At 36.8% G+C, this 22,194-nt stretch overlaps 1 protein-coding gene across 1 annotated transcript in view; it reads left to right on the top strand.

Moving 5' to 3' along the window:
• AFF2 (ALF transcription elongation factor 2) overlaps positions 1–22,194 on the top strand; it is a 413,486-nt gene that overhangs the window by 123,964 nt on the left and 267,328 nt on the right. The window contains exons 2-3 of the mRNA XM_075835883.1: positions 8,042–8,162; positions 11,237–12,130. Coding sequence (XP_075691998.1) covers positions 8,042–8,162; positions 11,237–12,130 — 1,015 coding nt within the window. The remainder of the gene's footprint in view (positions 1–8,041; positions 8,163–11,236; positions 12,131–22,194) is intronic.

Raw genomic sequence — 22,194 nt, 5'->3', positions numbered from 1 at the left:
TGAGTCTGTACACCGCTACATCAATTTCCTGAAAAAGCAAAACAGAAACCAAGCGGCTGAGCGCTCAACCAAGCGCATCTGCCACTTCGTTTTAGTGATTGGTGGGGGTCTCAGAGCTTGGACCCCTACCAATCAAAACTTCTGACATGTCACTATGACTTGTCAGAAGTTTGTTGAACGTTTAGTTCCCCTTTACTTTCCCTGTGGCGGAATTGTAGGGATATTTAACACTTACTGCCAGGTTTCCCTATAGATTACAACAGATCCCCGTTTAATAAGGTTACTATTTTCCACAGCCACTTGAATGGCAGCAAGAAGGGAACTGGTCATAGGATAAGTGTGCCCTTATGTACTAAAAGTGATGAAAAGTGGGAATGGTGACCAAGTGCAGAACTCTCCTCTTTGGAAATGGGGGCATAAGACAGCACTAGTTTTGGGGAGGTTGTATTTGTTTGATTTTTGCTAGATAACCCCCTCTATGTACACAACATATACCATTATCAATGAGCATTTTGGAGTAAATGTATGGGTGCCCATAATCATCATTAAAGGGGTTGTACAGGATTAGAGGATTTTTTTTTCTATTAAAGTAAATAGGGCTGAACACCAATACCACACAACACCTGTGGATAAGCTTGATGTTGTTTTTGGAAGAAAGTAGCCATATTTTTGTATTTCTGCACAACCCCTTTAACTTTCGATGTCCTAAACAAACCGATTCACTTTTTAATATGAAGCTCTTGATAAAGATGTGTTTAATCAGATTAACTGTTATAAATTGTTTAGTGGATTCATTAAAGCCCAATAAAATAGACTTAGTGGCACCCTGTACCGCACTATTATTAAGATAAAACTTAAACTAATGAAAGTATTGGTAATTAACTAGATGATATGTGGGAGGTATAATGCAAGAAATTACCATAACATATTATTATTAAATATCCACAATATAATAGTATAATAAAAATCTCTAATCTTTTTTGAATATAGAAATGTAGTACTGTACATATGGGCTACACACAGCGATTACTGATTTCCAACAGCGCTCAGTTTTTCTTATTACACGTGTAATCAATATGGTTGAATTATATGTACAAATGACTTTGTTCCATATAAGCAACATTTCCTATTGATTTAAAAGCACTTTCCAAGTCCACTTTTCTTTATGTGGTGTTTAGACATTATAGATATAAGCTTTGTGCAATAAGATAAATGCATTTTGTGCAGTTTTATAGTGCACTTGTCTCATAAATATGTGGTGGATGCAGTCCGTTTTTGATCAATTACTGAAGCCTATGAATTACTCAGAAACAGAAAGAATCCTTAGAACCAGAGAAGACGCAAAGCGGTCTCATGACGCACCTCTCTGCAACCCTGTCCGTTTTAAAAAAACAGTTTTTTTTCTAACACAGTTGTAGTAATTGTCACTTCAGTGGGGCATCAGACTATATGGCGCAATAGCAATCTGTTCACTTTGGGTGCTACTTCTATTACAATGTGTCTCAGTGCCTCGAGATTCCACAACATATGATAGATGTACAGTACGACAGAACACTTTATTTGATGAAAACCAACAATTGACAAGTGACAATTTAATTTGCTGATTTACTTGGTGGAGATGCTCCGAGCCAGAGAACAAGTACTCCAGAGGCGTTAGCAAGTGTCATGTGACAAAGTGGCACTTGTGTCAGCTGTATAATTGAATTCAATACTCATTTTTAATTGGGGAATTTCAGTTCTTTTTAATATATCAGCTAATCGGATGTGTTGGCTACTAGATATTCCATCTTTTATTAGATGTAATTGGCTAAAATAATATTTTTTCCTTTTATTTGTAAAAAAATTCAAGTAAATAAAGTTCTTCCGTGCGACTTTTCTTGTTGTTATTGTAAAATACTGGAGATCTATGTATTACATATGACTACAAGATATGAATTCATCAGGGGATCCGCTGATGATGAAGTATTACCCAGGACAGCTTGAACAATTATCTCAAAAGTACCAATGTTTGCGCCTCTGGCTATGTTTTGGAGAAATTTTGTCTACTTTTTATGTTTTTCTAAAAACACATAGTAAAATGGCATAAAAAAAAATGCCGCCTTTTTGGTGGAGTTTTCCTGATGTTTTTTAATGCCATTTTAATGGCAAAAAATGCTGCTGCCAGATGTTATCTTGAAGTCAATGGCCAAATATAAGATACCCTACGAACATTTTTTTTTTTAGGTGACCTTGTTTTTGAATTTTTGGGCTCAGTGGAATTTTTCCAAAATCAAGCAAGCTTGGCTTTGGTGGTTTTTTCATGACTTTAAAGTTTTTGTCCCGTAGACATCCATAGTTTTTTTTCCCCTCTTGTATCCTCTTCAAATAAACATAAATGTCAATGTGTATTGCGTTTCTTATGGCGTTTTTTGGTGGTGTTTTTTTCAGAAAAAAGCATGTGCTGCAAAGAATCTGCATCACATGTTTATTGAATCAGATGATTTGCAATGTAAAAAACACCACCTCAAAAAATGCAGGTAGTAAAACACACTGTTAGTAAAAAACACCATAAAAAACTAGTTTTTAAGATGTTTTTTTTTATTTTTACAAAGTGTTGAAAGCCTTAACCCCGTGCATGTAAAATTGCATGTAATTGCCGTGGATATGTCAAGAAATGTTTTTTTTTAAATATTGATTGGTAAAGGATTTCCTAAACATTTTTTACAACGAATAAATGGTTAATAAATGTCATAACAAATAATTTCTGGTCCTTAGTCCCAAAAAAGGTAAATAAAATTTCATTATGTTTTTAGGTATAATAACAGATGTGTCCTTTCTTACATTTCTTCATATCTCAACATATTCTGATACATGTGACATTTGATGACCAGTTTTGAAAAAAAACATGATTTTGTGATACTCTGTCACGAGATGTCTATGCTATATGTGTCTATTTGTGGCCACCCAGTGGATGAGAATTGCAGCCCGTCAAAGGTTTTGCTAGAATGTGGCGATATTGTATTGAATTTGTTTCATGAGAAATTATAGTCCTTAACCAAATTCAAGAAAAGGTAAGGGAGGGTGGATACATCTGTATATTAATGTATCATTAGATGTTAGATTAGTATGATTTAATAACATTGTATACAATTTACAGCTAAGTGTTGTTGTTTTTTTACCAGTGCATTGTTGTACCAATAGATATAAGACTTACATTACCATAAAGTATTTAAATAATAAACAATAGATTGAGGATAGATAGATAGATAGATAGATAATCCTGAAGCGAAATCCCCATCCACAACATTGCCGGCGCTGTGACCGTGGATTCCACTCCAGGTGAAACCCATGTCGTCTGTGTCCATTTATGGACAGTGATGTCACTGGCTTCTCCTGGAGTGGAATCCCCGGTCACACCATCAGGGATTCCACTACAGCAGAAGCTCCTGACATCAAGCGCTCCGTCCAGGAACGGAATCCCCGGCCACACGGGGATTCCGCTCCTTCAGGGAGCTACAGTGGCGCTAATAGTTAGCAGAGCAGGGAGATACCTCCCTGCTCTGCTATAGGGTCGTCGCTACCTCTGTAGCAGCCGTAGTGGCTGCAAGCAGCTCCGCCGACAATGGAGGGGCCCCATTTTAATGGGCAGCACGGGCGTCCTCATGTCCAGTGTCGCCGCTAGCAGCCGCTACGGCCGCTACAGCGGTAGCGACGCTACTGAGTTAAGAAGCGCCCGGGCGGAAAGGCGACTGCTGAGTCGATGGGCCTGGGCGCTTCTGAAACAAATAGGGGAAGGGAGCCTGCGCAGCGCCCCCTTCTACCTGCTGGAGCGATGTGCCCTGTTCAATGGCACTGGTCGCTCACCCCTAAGGCCGGCCCTGCCTATACACAGGTATCTCTGAGGATGTCCAATTTGATATAAAAGTTTGTTCTAAGGCTGGGTTCACACAGTGAAGATTTGCTGCAGTTTTTGCATGTAATTTTTAAGCTAAAACCAGGAACAGAACCTAAACAGAAAAAATATATAAAGAAGGGCCTTATAGGTCTGCTCTCCTGAAGCCATTTCTGGTTTTGACTTAAAAAATGCATGCAAAATATGCCGCAAATCTGAACTGTGGGAACCCAGCCTAAAGCCTCATGCACACGAACGTGTTTTTGCGTCCGCAATTCATCCGCAAAAATGCGGATGAATTGTGGACCCTTTCATTTCTATGGGCCCATGCACACGACCATGGTTTCCACGGTCTGTGCATAAGCCGGGAGCCCGGATCGCATAAAAATAGGACAAGTCATTATGCGGGCCACATTTGCAGTCCGGGCTCATTTGCAGTCCATGATTTGTGGATGACCCGCGGATGACGCTCTGCGGCCGTCCGTGCCGTAATCACGGACCGTGCACACCCTTTGTGGCATAATACAGGGTCTGTGCATATGATATGTGCATTGACCTAATATTAGTGACTCTGTTTGCCTCTACACATCTTCAAAGCACAAGGTTCAGTACATGAGACCTAATAGTACATATAAAGGAATCTAATAGTCTAATAAGGTGCGGGATGCTTTGTAAGTAATGTAAATATGCACACAATGCAAAGCAGTAGCAGTTACGAGGCACAGGCACCTAAGCCATTAAATGTTACATTACATTAATTCCCACTGCTCAGTACATTTACAGGATCAAATACAGGTTTTCTGATTCATAAGAACTTTAATTGAGTAGATAAAGAGGTCCTCATAATTATAAACTGCAGTAGGTATAACAAGAGGCTAAATACATAGCTGTGGTTTTAATTAGCTGGTGCTTCAAATTAGTAATTGTGGTTTCAGTCAGAAATCAGTGACTTTATACACAGCTAAAGACTCAGCAACGAACAGTTCATTCCTCATTATATCTCTCCATGTGAAGATTTCAGGAGCACGCCATGCTGAGCTTGAAGGGAATAGTCATGTATTCCACACTGGTTATCTTCCAACAGCAGTGGAGCTCTATGGAGATTAAATATATTATCGCTCACGATCTGAGTATTAACTGTTCTTTATAAAAAGAAAAAAAAGTGTCACGAACAAAAAAAAAGATAAACAGCGAGAGGGAGCATTTTGGCTCTGAGAGCGTTTGTTTACAGCCCTTGACTTCCACAGTATTTGCCGCCATAGAGGCAAGTGAAATATTAATTTACCAATGAAATAAATATATTACAAGAGACAGGGATGCCTGAGGTGCTTATTATATGGAGCATTAAAAAAGTACAGATGTAGCAGAGCTAAATTTGTCAAATGCAGATGTTTGTTGTTATATAATAAGTCGTTTACATATCTGTTATTCATCGAGATGCTCAAAGAAGTGACGTAAATGACAAATTCAGCTCTGCTACAATTGTAAAATAAAAAATATATCTTATGCATGTAGCTATATATACTGTATATTTGGGATAGAAAATGTACATGTCGAGGATGTAGCAGAACTAAGGCAAAATGTGCAAAATGTAAAATGTTGAGTTAATGTTCGACTGAATTGTTTGAAAAGGTACCGCTGAACATATAGACAGACGTATTCAGCTTAATGCCTATATAGTTGCATACGTCTGTCATAGACTGCCTTAAAAAAGTATACTGCGCTGTATGTTTTTTTATACGTCTGTAATAAAAAGTGCAATAAACTAAACTATTCAATACAGTTGGGGCTGCGGGATCCCCATATATCCCAGCCAAAAATATAGTATATCAGATGTTTGCCTATAGGCAGGTACCAATAAGCATGTCAACATATATGGCATATGCGCCAACAGTATACTATGTTCAGTGTGAATTGAGCCTTAGTTTGTCCTATGGCATAGCTCATCGTGATGTCATGATGCATTATAACAGCTTTACCTAGCATTTAAATTACTTAAATTACAAATTTAATTCCTCTACATCTGTGCGTAAACAGCATCATATGTTACTATACATACAGTATCCTCTGGTACATGTAGAGATATTGCTGAGACACAGTGTCTACCTGTGTATCTTGCTGCTTGTCAAATGTGAAATAAAAGTCATGGTCTGTCAGGCTTGGGGAGTGCAGTGAGTAGGGGATAAGTGACATTTGGCAGCCTGGACTGTCTTCTAGAATATTGTCTCATTGAATTAGAGACAACATATCTCTAAACAAGGATAGTGCAATCCCTGTGGTCTAGGTTTTAGTCTTTTTTTTCCCTAATTCGTTCAGTAGAAGTAAAAGGGAGATATTTGATAAAGGGAGAATATTTATCAGTGTTTGTTTAGTTATATATTTATTTACCAGATTGTAGTAATGTAATATATGTTGTAAAATACCTGTTTAATGACCTTGTTGCCCCTTCAAAACAAAAATGATAAAAGATGGAGAGATAGACAGATAGATAGACAGACAGACAGATAGATGATAGATAGATAGATAGATAGATAGATAGATAGATAGATAGATAGATGATAGATAGATAGATAGATAGATAGATAGATAGATAGATAGATAGATAGATAGATAGATAGATAGACAGATAGATGATAGATAGATAGATAGATAGATAGATAGATAGATAGATAGATAGATAGATGATAGATAGTCAGATGGACTGACGAACAGATAGATAGATAGATAGATAGATAGATAGATAGATAGATAGATAGATAGATAGATAGATAGATAGATAGATAGATAGATAGTCAGATGGACGAACAGATAGATAGATAGATAGATAGATAGATAGATAGTCAGATGGACGAACAGATAGATAGATAGATAGATAGATAGATAGATAGATAGATAGATAGATAGATAGATAGATAGATAGATGATAGATAGATAGATAGTCAGATGGACGGACGAATAGATAGATAGATGATAGATAGATAGATAGATGATAGATAGATAGATAGATAGATAGATAGATAGATAGATAGATAGATAGATAGATAGATAGATAGATAGATAGATAGATAGATAGATAGATAGATAGATAGATAGATAGATTAGATGCATGAGATAGATAGATAGATAGATAGATAGGTAGATAGATAGATAGATAGATAGATAGATAGATAGATAGATAGATAGATAGATAGATAGATAGATAGATAGATAGATAGATAGTCAGATGGACGGACGAACGGATAGATAGATAGATAGATAGATAGATAGATAGATAGATAGATAGACAGACAGACAGATAGATAGATAGATAGATAGATAGATAGATAGATAGATAGATAGATAGATAGATAGATAGATAGATAGATAGATAGATAGATAGATAGATAGATAGATAGATAGTTATGAAATGTTATGAGTATGAAAAGGATTAGTTAAATAGATAATTACATATTGAAATCCGACACGCCCGATACTTCTTTCCCCCGATGCCTACCACTATCGGGCTATCCACAATTGACAACTTTGATCTGATTGTATTTCTTCCACTTAAGACTCCCACCCAATTGTGCCGCGGTAGCTTTTTCTTCAGACTCTTCAGCTATTGTTATATGCATGTTATGTGATTTGTTTGAGTATAATACCAATTAGTCTATGTATTACTGTGTGATTGGCAAATTGTGCATGTGTGAGAGGTAAACCAAGTGTAACAGTCATCAATGGCGCTTGTGAGAGTAACAAATAGCTTATTCTAATGACGGTGAGTGATTTCCATATAGAGTGAGCAAGTGTGACAAGTGTGTGGGTTTCTAACCGTGAGTATAACAATGTAGTGACCTCTTTGCATTATTCAGAAATCATCTTTATTTATTCCTTCTCCATCTAAACTTAGTTGTTATCTCTCATTCAGTGCATTTTTTATTCCGAAAACGATGGTAAATAACAGCAGAACAGCTTTCCACTATACATGCATTATTTCATTTGACTGCTAACAAACATTGGGTTAAGTATTTGCAGTACATAAATAAATACGATTTGCCAGTATAATAAGGGTTGACAGTGCTGTGTCAGGGCATACAATATGAGTGACATGTTACCAATAGTATTCTGCAGGCCTGATCTTTTCAAAGTAAAGAATGCTTCATATTTTTTTTTCTCTGCTGTCTTTACCAGTCACTATGAACAAGACCGAAATGCCCTCAAAAGAAAAGAATGGGAACGAAGAAATCAAGAAGTTCAGCAGGATGAAGACCTTTTTGCCTCTGGATTTAATCTGTTTGGGGAGCCATACAAGGTAAGCCTGATTGATCAGATTAGAATGATTCTTATTCTTTACTATCATTTATTCATTAATTTATTAATAAATTATGCATAAATTGTAATTTTTTTAAAATCAGTTTATAACCCCACACATGGCTTCATGGGAATAGCTGAAACTTTATACGTGATAAAAATATGAGCCGACCAACAGTCAGGACAATACTGCTCTCATGAGTACTACATCCCATCCTAGAGAATAAGAGTTTTCCCACAAAAAAAACTATTTACCACCTATCCTTGTTGGTGGTCTACAGTGGTGGTCTGAATGCAGAGAACCCCACTAGTTGCTAGAATGGGGGACCCTTGTCCTCGTTTCCTCTTAAGTGGTCAACTGCTATTGAAAGGATATTTATAGAGTCAGGGGGTAAGTCTATGGGAGAAATGGAAACAGTACATCTATTCACATTGGAAGCTAACTATATAAGAGGGAACAGGTATGCCCTCTTTTATAAACACTGGGAGATTTAGGTTCTAAAGTCTGTACAATTGTTAATGCAGCTCGTGTCTACTAAACAGGGTGAACCCAGTTCCAAGACACGTGGAAAATGAATTTGCAGGGTTTATTATTTATGTAAATCAATTTCTATGACAATTGTAAAATTAAAGGTGGATGTACACTTACAATATATATATATATATATATATATATATATATACATACACACACGTGTATATATATATACACACATACATATATATATATATATATATATAAACCAAAAAACCATATATATATTTATATGTATATATATATATATATATATATATACATATATATATATATATATATATATATATATTTCTATGTATATATATATATATATATATATATATATACATATATATATATATATATATATATATATATATATATATATATATTCATGTGCATGGGATTTTGCTGCTCTTTCTCGCACTATTAGCCACTCTGTGTAAGTATACCCTTATGGCCCCAGATCTAAATGCTCTATTATATCATGTAGAAAACCAATGTAATATTTCAAGAATACCAATACAAGTTTACACCAGTGAATTAGATACCTGTAATGTAATAGACAAAACATACTATTTTCATAGTCGAGATCAGGTGCAGTATAGTAAACCACTACAAAAAATGCACTTGAAATCATTACTCACCATAACTCTTAGCAGAGAGCTAACTAACTTTAGTCTGTACTGATGGTTGTTTTATTTCTTGATAATGAGTTAAACTGTGTACGAGGGAACAGAACAAATAGGCAAGTGTTTAAAAAGTGCTGGATAAGTCCTCTTGCTATGTTCCCAGCACAATAGTATCCTCTTGTTTTCAGTGTGGAGGTTGAATAGAGAGAGCCTATGTTTGGCTGTTTCCCAAATGGTACATTGTGCAACTCTGTTGAAGGAGACAGCTTATAAACAAAGAGCTTATTCTTGGCTTAGCTAAATGTAATTTCTGCCACTAAAAATGACAAAACCTTGGGCCTGTTAGTAAGTAACAATGATTTCTTGCCCTTGTTCTCTCAACTGTAAGTTGTAAATATGCCGCTCTCTTTTAACGTTGGATAAATCCACAAAATTGATATAATTGCATGGCTGTACGATCATAACAATAATCCAATGGTGTGCTTTCAAAAATCATTGTAATTATTCCAACTATGGTTTGCTTGGCGATTCTATGTATTGATTAATAACAGGAATGTTATACAATACTCATGGAAGTGAACAGAAATTGTCAAAAAGTTAAAATATAAAGGACAAACCCATGTATTTTTGCATCGTAGAACTGGATTATACCATATTTAATAGCAGCCGCAGCCCTTCTCTACTCCTTAAAATTAAACTTTGAAATGATAGCCAAGAACACACAAGATTTCCGCTATCTTGCTTTATTTGTCTGTCTTTATTGACTAATGGTGCATTATCAAAGAAGCTGACCATGCCAAAGTATAAAGTCTTTTCCTCCAAAGTTCATTGTCTTTTTCTCCTAACCTGTCAATATCTGTTATTTCAAGACACTTAGTTACGTTTTAAAATTTAATAAAATGCAAAAAAATGAATATCTCACTGGGCGGCAGTCTGGTCTTCCTGCCTACTCTCTTAGGTTTCAAGCCTGGGTGTGTTCATCGAGCTCTCCTAACCCTCCCCTCATATTCCTGTCGGCAGTGTGAGTGACCTATTATTGTCATAACCATACTGCTTCCTCTTTGGTGCAACAAAACATTTTCAGAGAAAAAGACAGGCACACCATGAAGGAATGGACATGCTCTCACACCAAACAGTGTGAGGAGATAGCTCTGTAGCGATGTGATTGTGAAGTAAGGTTCTGGCAAGGCAGTACCTAAATATCTACTATAACAGTCTCTTCAAAATTAGTGGTGGACACAGCCTGAAACAAGAATAAAACATATTACGGCTTAGACCCAAGAGTTTTATTACATGTCTTGTAAAATAAGTTTTCTATAGGTGACTCTTCTACAAAAGGTGGGAGTGTGTTAAAAATAAAGCTAGTAAGACTAAGGGCTGTGAGTAATACCCCTATCCCAACATGAAAGTGCTTTTATTATAGCAGTTTTATTACATGCACTGTAAGTACATGTTCTGTTTTTTTATCACTGGAGGTTTGCTTTAATTAAAAAAATAAAAAAAAAAAGACGGTGACAAATTTTCTTTAGGTGACTGCATTAAAAAACGTGGTAGTGGATAAAAAATAAAGCTGTAAGCAATTCTCCTGTCCCAACTAAGGGGTTGCCTGCTGTAGACAATCCCTTTTCATATACTGTATCAGGGCTTATTGCCGTAATAATAAACCGAGTTTTAGAGCGTTATCGGGAGGAATTGGCTACATTACATACATATTGGCTACATAAATTATTGTTTTAATTCATAGATAATGATGTATAAGTGCTGTATCGATATGCATTATTTTGACTGTATCCCACTACAATCCCATTTTCTTTCTGTTTTATGAGGGGGTTTAATAAATGGAGCATTGCAGCTTGAACATACATCTGCCAAAGAGCTTAGAAATACAGAAAATGACAATTGTATTTCCTTCTTTTTAAAATGCAGACAAATAAAGGAGATGCTCTTACAAACCGTCTCCAGAACACGTTGGGAAACTATGATGAAATGAAAGATTTATTAACCAATCACTCCAACCAGAGTCATCTTGTAGGAATTCCCAAGAATTCTGTTCCTCAAGCACCAGTTGAAAAAAATGAGCAGAACGTTTTCCTAGAGCAAAGAAATAGGGTGGCACAATGCCCCCAAAGTAGTAGCCATTCCTCCTCCTCCTCCTCCTCAATGCCTCCACCTTCAGGCCTAGGACCAATTTCTACTCTTGTGCATGAAGGAATTAGAAAATCAAGAACAGAATGGCCCCCAAGTGGGCATAATCCCTCTTGTACTCAGTCCAGTCAAGCCAACAGTCAACCAAACCGGTCCAAACACAGTTCTTCACATGATCTCTCACAGATAAGATATGAAGACCTTTACAACTGCCAAAATGACCAGCTTAAAAGTGTGACTGTTGAGGAACCAACTCCTGCAACTTCCTCTTCTCACTCAAGAAGACATAATCACTCAAAGACATTAAGCGGAGAACATTCTTACAAAGAAAACAGTCATTTAAAGTCACCAGTTGATTTGGAATTTTTAGGACATGGCTCCTTGTCTCCCCTCCCATCTACATCTCTCTTACTGGCAATCAATGGCCTTTCATCTCAAAACTTTCCTCCAGCACTTCACAGTAAGACAAATATGCTTCAACAAAAGCCAACTGCGTATGTGAGACCAATGGATGGTCAAGACCATGTACCAAACGACTCCCCTGAATTGAAGCCACCAACAGAAATTGAAGATGGATATAACAGCCTGCCATTTGGAGCAATATTGGATGGAAAGGTCAACGTACCAGTCAGCAAGAACAAATTGCCAAAGCTTAGTATCCCACAAACTAATGAAGTAAGTTCTTATCCTTATGATATATTTTTTTGTGCTTGTTTACAGATTGTGCAAATCATGGCTTCGATGTCCAGTGTCTTAGCACGTGTTATAATATGATTATTGTTACGATATATATCGTTGCATAATACTTAACATTTCAGTTTACTTGAGGAAAGAAAATGTTATTTTTACAGTACATAAATATTTTCATGTTGATAAATAGCCAATAATTGACTAAATCTTTTTCGTTAAGAAATCTAGGACACAATGTTAATAGTAAAGTTGGCATCAGGACACTTAAATTGGCACAGACAGCATCAATTATTGAATTTTAAAACCCAAGCCAAACCAGGCAGACCATGCATAAAAAGTATAGTTTCTTAATTTTTGTCTGGACTTAAAGAAACAAATGTGTGTTGTTTTTTTTTATAGAAATAGCGCCACCTTTATCCATAGCTATGTCTGGTATTATAGCTCAGCCTTATTTAAGTGAATGGGGCTGAATAGAAATACCAGACAGAGTTACAAGAGAGAAGCTGTTTCTGGAAAAAAAAAGTTAGACCCCTTTAAGGCGACCTCATCTATTTAGCTGTATGGGTGCAATTATTAGGCTACTGTCAGCTCTGCTCAGTTTTTTTCGGAGGCCATATTATCGGCCCATTATACCCAATGGCCTCCAAAAAAGTCAAGTTGATCTAAGGGTCTTTTTTACACGGCCTGACATGGGCTGTGTAAATAAGCACCGACCAACGAGACAGCTCATTGATCGGCGCTCGTTTGCTCCTTTCACAAGGTGCAATGCATGGGGATGAGTGATTTTTACTACAATCACTCGTTCCGAAACATTTCCATCATGTCAGCAGCACATCACAGGGAGATGTGCTGTGGCAACGATAATATTTCATGCTGCATAAACTATGCGATCAGCCAATGAACGAGCGTATGATCGTTCATCGGCTGATCATTGCCATGTTTACACAAGTCAATGATTGGGAACAAGAGTTCATATGAGCGCTCGTTTTCCCGATCATTGGCCCATTTAAAAGGGCCTTAACAGAATTCTATTTATTTTCTATTAATCACAGCTTCACCAATAAACATTTATAACATATCCTACTGATATGCCATCAATAATGTAGTAAGAGAACTGATTTAAGTTATGTATTTGCCTAGAGACTAAAGTATCAGTGATTTTGTGTACCAAACTGATATAGGTAATACCATAAGATATAAAGAACCTTGTCCTTTTCTAGCATCGGTGCCACTTTGTTATAGCGCATAGTGGGGATAACAGCAATCAGAGCCGCACCACTCGGACATTTATAGTATACGCCACTGATACTCCAAAGGTTCAAGACGAGAAATTCATCAACTTTATTATTTCATAAAGATACAAATATGAGAAGGACAAAATACAAAGTGTTACAGTGGCTAAAATGTAACAAGATATTCACAAATGTATTTCCTGACTCTCAAGAACTATATTTACCTTCACAATAAACTTTGAGGAATGTACCAGGCTTTTTCAGCCTAGATCAGATTTTCCTTCTACTAAAGTAATACAGCGTAAATAATGTGTCGGTCTGTTTTAAAACTCCATGTATTTATTAGCATTCCAGAGTGCAACAAAGACTGATGTGTTCCGCAGTAACACTTGAAATAACTTCTGAAGAGTTTTATGAAAACTGTGATTTCTTGTTATTCCCATCAAGTAAACAGTAAAGGCTACTGTCATATGGACTTGCTAGATGTAATGTGCCTTTTAATGCCTGTAGCCCCTTGTAGGATGTTTATGGGCACAGTTATGGTGATGTATTTGTACAGCTCATAATAAGCTTTTAGCAGGAAACAGTAAATTCCCGTATGTTTGCAATGTTATGAAATATTCTTCACAGTGCTACATCAGCATTGCTGTCTATTTTAGCATGTTTAGACATTCTGATTGCTTTCGTGATGGTAAATGTAGAGTTACTTTATTTTGAAAAATTGGTTCTAGTAAAATGGTTATTAATTTTAGACATGACAATTTGACCTTTAGGGACATTTATAAAATCGACTTGAGGTCCATACTTGTGCCTCATGCACAAGCCAGAGCAGTGTACATGGGTTCTGTATTGAAGCATGTGGAGTCCCCCCATGTGCTGCCGCCTGGTATCTTCGTACGACACCATATTACAGAGATGCTTTTAGAAAAGAACACTCTTTTATCTCTCTTATTCCAAATTAATCCATGAGAAAAACTCAGCATGCCTCTGTATGAAATTGGATACAGCATAGCTACATAGACTCCTTTGGGTGTTTATTACGGTTCTATGCAACTTAGATGGCACTGTTATGTGGCCCTGTGCACAAGGTCTAGTGTCTTGTACCATCTGCACATAGTTATATAGAAAAGGGTCATAGATGTCGCCATGAAAGCCAACAGACTACTCATTATAAATAATACAATTATGTTAAAAACAAACTCGTTGCAAAGTATAAGACCTAATCTAGAACAGAGCATATATATACTTTTTATTTAACCCTACTAAGAATGAAATGGTCACCAATATTTCAACAAACTTTGCATAAATCAATAGTGCAAACAAATATAGAAAAGTTTGTAATATATCTTAATAGAGAGAAATGCCTCTATCTTCACTTATCAGGCTCTCCCCACCTTCCCTCTCTCCTAACTGATCACTCACTCTGAATTTACTGCTAAATCCATCCTTTCAAGACCAGACGGACTCTCAGCTCACTGAATAATCAGGTTACAGCTGCCTGTAGAAGTCTATGAAGTGGGGAGGGGGAAGTAGGAGAGCAGGAGTAGAGTGAGAGAGAGGCAGAGAGACACAGATGGTGCAGCAGCTTAATAGTAAGAGTTATATGTCACCTCAGTGCTAGATTCACAGCTACACTGCTCATTACTGCTGTATGGTCTCCTCCATACTGCAGCTGTTTCTATGTGTGTGCTGAAAAGGAGTAGTGGAGCAAGATCTTCTCTCTTCTGTGTTCTGTGTATGGGAGAAATGATAGCATTAATGATCAACCCACTAGTTTAGAGAAAACATAAATTAAAGATAGAGCCTGCAGAGGAAAAAAAACAGCTTCAAAATGCAGAAATAAATTTATATATTGATAAGAAATAGTGTTATTCCTCATGTACACACATATGACAGCCTATTCTGAAAAGTCACCTGTAAGGTTAGTTACTGACTAGTATACTATAACTAAAGCTTGTTCGATGAAAGGATATCAAACTTTTTGATACACTGTTTAAATTCCTTACCTTTTACAACATCTCTTCTTACTATCATTGAATAAAACCAGTATATTTACAAACATCAGAGTACAATCCTGAATACATAGCTGCCATTATTTACAATGTATTCATTTAGTAAGTCCTAGCATGATACTTTGTGAGCAGCGCTAGGTCAGGAAAAATTTTCAGCCTGTAAATCTAAACAAGAATGTTTCCATTAACTGACACCAAGCAGAAATCTTGAAAACAGTGAGGAATTAAAATACAAAGTATATTAGAAAACTGAAAAAACAACAACTTTAAGACTGAATTCACACTGCTTTTAGTGTCTGCTTGGTGTATGTGCTGCGATGGCTCCAAAGGACATACATCAAATGTGTCAGGAGGACCATATTCACTCGGCAGACGGCAAAAAAAAGTGTCCTTTTGGCCTCGGTTGGGCTGGAATATGTCAATATTAATTTTTTTCAACTGTAGGGTATAGCGTATTTTGCTACACTATTCCATGCAGAGGCATCCTGCAAAAGTAAAAGAAACTACATCTTCTAGCATGCTCTGGCAGCCAAAGGCTTTATTATTAAAGCCAAAGGGCATGCTGGGAATTGTAGTTTGACAACAGCTGGAGTGCCGAAGGTTTCTGACCCCTGCAGTAGGCAAATTGGTTTTAACTTGCTCACAGATGCTGTCATCAACATATCTAAGCCAAAATATAGTGCAAGAATTATAGAATGCCTCTCCCCACACAAAATTTCTTTGAGGTAGCAATGGGAGTAGGGGTTTATCGTAAGTGGAAATATTGTTCCTGATATTAAGGTTGGGAATAATTGATCTATGTAGTTTTACATTACACATTTCAATTAAGCTTATACTGTTCACTTTCTTATTGAAGAGTGGTATGCAAAGTATACAAAATAAATAAAACAACCTTCTCAACAGTGTATGTACACGTTATTGCACTGTGGCAATCTGCGGAAACAAAGAAATGCATGTTACAGTAAGTCATTATTCATTGTAATAAGGCAATTCTAAGTCTGAGCCTTTTATGAATTAATGTAAATAATCATGAAATCAATTTCCTATTACATCGGAATTCTATAGACATTTATTGATATTTTCCCAAGTCTAGTAGAATGGTGCTGATTTCCCATAATAAACTGAACAGTAGTTATCATGCGATTCACATAGACAACCCTGATCTGGGGAAACAAATCAATTTTACTTTTTTCATCACCACTTAAATCCTGAAATACAGAAAACTTCCATTTCACATTCCTGCTCAGATATATTTGATGGCTATAATATTCAGCAAACAATAAGCTTTGTTATGTGTTTCAAATCATGTAGCTATTACTGTGTCTATTGATCAGCTTAGTAGTTCTCAGTCTAGAAGGACAAACGTTCTAAAGCCACGTTCAGACGTGGCAGAATTTTTCTGCTGCAAATGTGGTATAGATTTTGGCCAATTACGCAACGAATCTGCACCAACATTTGTATATTTGACAGGTAATTCAGACGTTGCAGATATCACAGTGGACTTGCCACAGATTTGTTTTTGCATTGCAAAGGCTGAAATACGCAGTGAAATTCCGCTGCTTCTCCGCAACATAATGTGCATGCTGCGGAGGGAAAACTCTGCACCGCATCCTAATTTCCGGACAGTTATTTTCTGCAACGTCTGTACTAAGTTTCCTAAAATTGTATAGAAACAAATGTAAAAAACGGCTGCTGCAGAATTCCACTGCAGAATGTCCGCAGAGGAATTCAACAGCAATTCCGCCACGTCTGAAAGTGGCCTAATACTCCATTAAAGATATCCAGAAATTGACAAAAAAATACTTATTGATTTAGTCCAGACAGTTAATGTGTGTAGCTCTAGCAGTGATATATATTTATTTTTCGTAATGAAAAAAAGAATTAATTCTCTCTCGACCTCTATGAAGTGCACTTTTTTTTTCAGCGAGGCAACAAACCCTTCAGTTATGGGAAAAGTACATAGTCATACCATTTATCAGATGATCTGATGTTCAAACCTAAATCAACAAGAAATACATACAGTCGTTTTGGAGTCAAAATAAATAAATACTATGACCCAATCATTCTAACTAATGCTTACAAATATGAGAATATTTTAAAGGGACTAGAATGTAATCGATTACGGCATTGATTCCGTCAAAACGACGGAACCCTTGCACAACAGAGGCAAACGGAAACCATTTGCACCGGATCCGTCACTATTGAAATCAATAGTGATGCAAACGGAATCCTATGGTTTCCGTTTGTTTCAGTCAGGGTTCCGTTCTGACGGAAAGCTTAGACGGAATGCCTGAACGGAGCCCTGATGCAGATATGAACAATGCCTTAAAAGACAGAGACTTTCCATTTTTGTTAAGCATAATCATTGAAAAGCAACCTTCTTAGGGGCCGTTCACATATGTCCGGCATCCGCTTCAGTTTACCTCCGGCGTCAGGTTTCCGGTTTTCCGACGGAATCAATAGCGGAGTCGACTGCGCTATTGATTCCGTTGGAAAACCGGAAACCTGCCGGAGTGGTGACGAACGGAAACCATTAGGAATGTTTCCGTCACCATTGCTATCAATGGTGACTGAAACGGAAGCTGTGGTTTCACTTTCACTTTCCGTTGCGGGGTTCACCTGACGGAAACCTCCGACGGAACCCTGGAACGGAAAGCGAACGGTGATGTGAACAGGCCCTTACATAATAGTATTAAATCAGTTTTCATTATCTATGTTTGCTGTGTCTTAAATGTTGAATGCAGCTGCGTGAGCAGGACTAAATCAGGACATGTTTTTAACCACTAAATGTAAGAAATAATGATTTATTTCACTGACTGCAAGCATAGATCGTGGACATTGAGAGTAATTCATATTCTCATAATAGAAGATTACATAATATTTCATTGCACAATGAATACGTTTTATTTACATCCCCTAAAACTAGCTTACAGTGATGCAGATAAAGCAATAACTGTCCTACAGTATGATGTTACCTATCAGTGCTGTCAAGTAATCTTACAATGTATTAAAATTTCACAGACTGCAATAAGTGAAACCAGCTGCCAAGGTAAAGGTAAAGAAGAAAACAAAATATTAATACTCAATATCACTCCTACGCCCTCTTTAATTTTGCAAGGAGCCAAGTTGTTAGGATACTATGTTACCTCCTACCTCTGCCTATAAGCCCCAAGTGCCAAAGTGTTGCAAAATGTCACAGGTTATGCAACAGACCCCTTGGCACATTAGATACCAGTTGGCTGAATCCACATTTGGCAAACATTTACACATCCCAATCCCCCCATAAGTATGCATGTTCATATCAGCTGAACTTGCAAGTTTATTTGAATGGGGAGAGTGGAATAAGGGTCCTTCTACACCGGTCAATATGGGCCGTAAAAACGAGCGCCGTTCAACAAGACAGTTCAATGATCGGCACTCGTTTGCTTCCACAAGGAGCTATTATCAGTAATGTATGTGGACGAGCGATCGTTACTACAATTGCTCTCCTGGTCCCCATGCTTTTCCATCATGTTGGAAGCACATCTCTCTGTTTACACAGGGTGATGTGCAGCTGCCAACAACGGTAATATTTTGTGCTGCATAAATGATACAATCAGCCGATGAACAAGCGTTTGCCCGTTTAGTGGCCCGTGTAAAATGGCCTTAAAACTCTGCTAAACATGTCTAGCAGCGACTCATTTCTCATGGGGAACAAAGGATCGAGCATTAAATACAAAATTACCAATCTTTTTTTCCCCCAATGGCTGCTGGCGGAGGGCTGTCAAGCTGCCCCAATACATGTTAGATTCTTGACCGTCTTTAACCCTATGTGTATGGCCAGCTTTGGCTCTGTTCACATCATGTTTTGGCCCTACATTTAGCGTGTGTTAAGTAAACACCCAATGTATATGCTAAACATGACCATAGCATTCCATAAGTCCGACGGAGGCCAAAAGAGTATCCTTTTGGCCTTTGTTGAGCTGATATATGTTAGTATACCATTTTGTTTAAATGTTTAAAGTATGGAATAACTTTGTAGACTACGCTATTCCATACAACGGGATTCTGAAAAAAAACATATACCAAGAGGTATAAGTTGATTTTTTTTACCATGGGAGCCTAAGAGTGACATATGCTACTCTATGACACATATCACAGGCATCCGTTTAACGTATACGTCATGGGCTTTTTAATAGCTTTTCATTACGTATACGTTAAACAAATACCTTAACAGTCTTTGGGTGACGAATGCCTGTGACAGATAGCCTCATACATATAGGATTTAATGGTATCCGTTTAACGTGTACGTCATGAAAATTGTCATGACATAGACGATTAACATATACCGTGACAGGGCCTTATCTGTACATTAACGCATGTTAAATATGATACATTTTATTACAATGTTAGCCCATTTTCCTAAAACAATTCTATAATGAAATATTTTTCTTATGGCTGACGTTTAAGGGTAAATCCTAAAACATAAAACCTGTTGAGGACTACTGCTATTATCATCTTCCCCTGGCTTCTATAGAATAAGGGCTCATTAATTAATTAATTAGAATATATTTATAGTAGCACCCTGTGAGGTTTTGAGGGCTAGCTTCATGTTTGTTAATTATTGGATGCCATCGATGCTGTATCTAGGCCAATTTGCTGCATTTCTTTGGTACAATGGTGAAAGTTCTCAACCGGGCATAGCTAGGATGGTTAGCGGTGCACATGACACTAACTTGGTGTCTAACTTACTATAAGCATCCAACTATAAGCGCACTTCACAAAGTGCACCTCACCACTGGCAGCCACATCACTGTTAAAAATTGCAGCGTTGGTGATTGACATATACCGTCTCGACCTGGACTGCCAGATTGACTAACTGGCACACCACATTGAGTATAACTAGCGGTGAATTCAAACTTCCCAGCATTGTATCTACTGTGCTTTTGCCTGTCATCTCTCACATGGTGAGGACGTCAAGACACCTACTCAGTGTCTATCAATTCACAGCTAGCATTGATACATTCAGTGAATGTAAATACAGCACAACATTGATACACTCAATGCATATAAATACAGCACAGTATTGATACATTGAGAATATGTGAATACAGCACACTGGGAACAAAGACTACTGCCCTATGGTTACTAAACTCTGATATAATAGACTTAGCTTACATTAGAGCATACAATACAGCTCGTCATAGAGTAAGATACTCATAAAAAAGCAAGTCTGATTATATTAGTGTATAACAGAAATAAATGATAGATAATTATTCCTAAGGCTAATTTTGCCCAATGGTGTATGACAGGGTTCATCTACACCGCAATACAATAGACCCACATTGGATAACTTTTTTAAATAAAATTTTTTAAAATCTCATAATAAAGTTTTTTGATTTTTTACTATTTACATTTCTATAAAGGAACCATAATTCTTGTCCCACTTTTCCTTTCCTCCAATATAAATTTGTATAACACTGGTGGTATACACCATTTTGGTTCCAACACTCACTTAATATAACATAAAAAGTGAGGGTATTTGCAAAACTCCCTATTTTTAGGAAGAGATCCTAACAAGCACAGTTACCTTGGCCAGGATATTAGATACAGGGCTAGGGGAGCAAACTGAATTGTTACCGTGGGTAATTTCGAGCCTGTCTCTGACTCTGCTCAACCACACCACTATCTCCCATGTAAAAACCCTGCAAAATATCTTAAAAACAAGCCATTTGTGTGTGACATTTATATAAATTTAGTAAAAAAATTAGTGTAAATTTGTGGTTAATCAAATTAAAATTCCACTTCTGAGAATATTGATAAATGTAACAAGAGAGCAGTTCTCAGTAGACGCAGCCAGCACATCACATATGCTACAATACTGGGCTGGCTCTTACATTATATTAATCAAATAACCCAAGTTAAAACATTTCCATGTGCTAATGAGAAATGTTTTAGAGCATTAATATACATATTAGCTTGGGAATAAATTAGCCGGGAAACACTATATCAAGACTGATGCAATTTCAGAATTTCAGCTCTTGGGCAAGTGAATATAATTGTGTAAAATTAAACACTTTTATTATTGTAAATCCAAGTGGAATCGTTTGTATTTTTTTAAATATTTAATAATACTGTAAAACTGAGGCCTAATATATTTTAACCCCTTCCCGCCGCAGCCATTTTTCAGTTTTTTACTTTCGTTTTTTCCTCCCCACCTTTCAAAAGCTATTTTTATTTTTACATCAATATTGCCATATGGAAAAAACTAATTGTTAAAAATAAAATTTGAGTTTTGTCGCCACATTCTGAGAGCCATAACATTTTTATTTTTCTGTCAATTGAGCGGTATGAGGGCTTATTTTTTCGCAGGCAAGCTGTAGATTCTATTGGGTTACATGTGACTTTTGATCACTTTTATAAAATTTTTTTATGGGAGATGAAGTGACCAAAAAAACTGCCATTCTGGAATTTTTTCGTTTTATTTTTTGCGGCGTTCACCGTGCGGACTAAATGATGATATATTGTAATAGTTCAGCATTTTACAGACGTGTCGATATCAGTTATGTTAATTTGTAATTGTTTCTTTTACATTGTGATTGAGGGAAAATTGTATTTGTTTTATTTATTAAAAAAACAACTTTATTTTACTGTTTCTTACTTGTCCCCCTAGGGGACTTGAACCAGCGATCGTTGGATTGCTTGCATGATATATTGTAATACTAATGTATTGCAGTATATCGTGATACTGACACTCTCAATTGAAGCCCTGCCTCCGGCACGGCTTCATAGGAGTACAAGATGGCAGACCTGTGGGCCTTCATTA

The sequence above is a fragment of the Rhinoderma darwinii genome, chromosome 8 (genome assembly GCF_050947455.1).
Source record: "Rhinoderma darwinii isolate aRhiDar2 chromosome 8, aRhiDar2.hap1, whole genome shotgun sequence".
Taxonomy (NCBI): domain Eukaryota; kingdom Metazoa; phylum Chordata; class Amphibia; order Anura; family Rhinodermatidae; genus Rhinoderma; species Rhinoderma darwinii.
The sequence above is the reverse complement of the archived record's forward strand: the minus strand, read 5'-3'. Positions and strand labels throughout refer to the sequence as shown.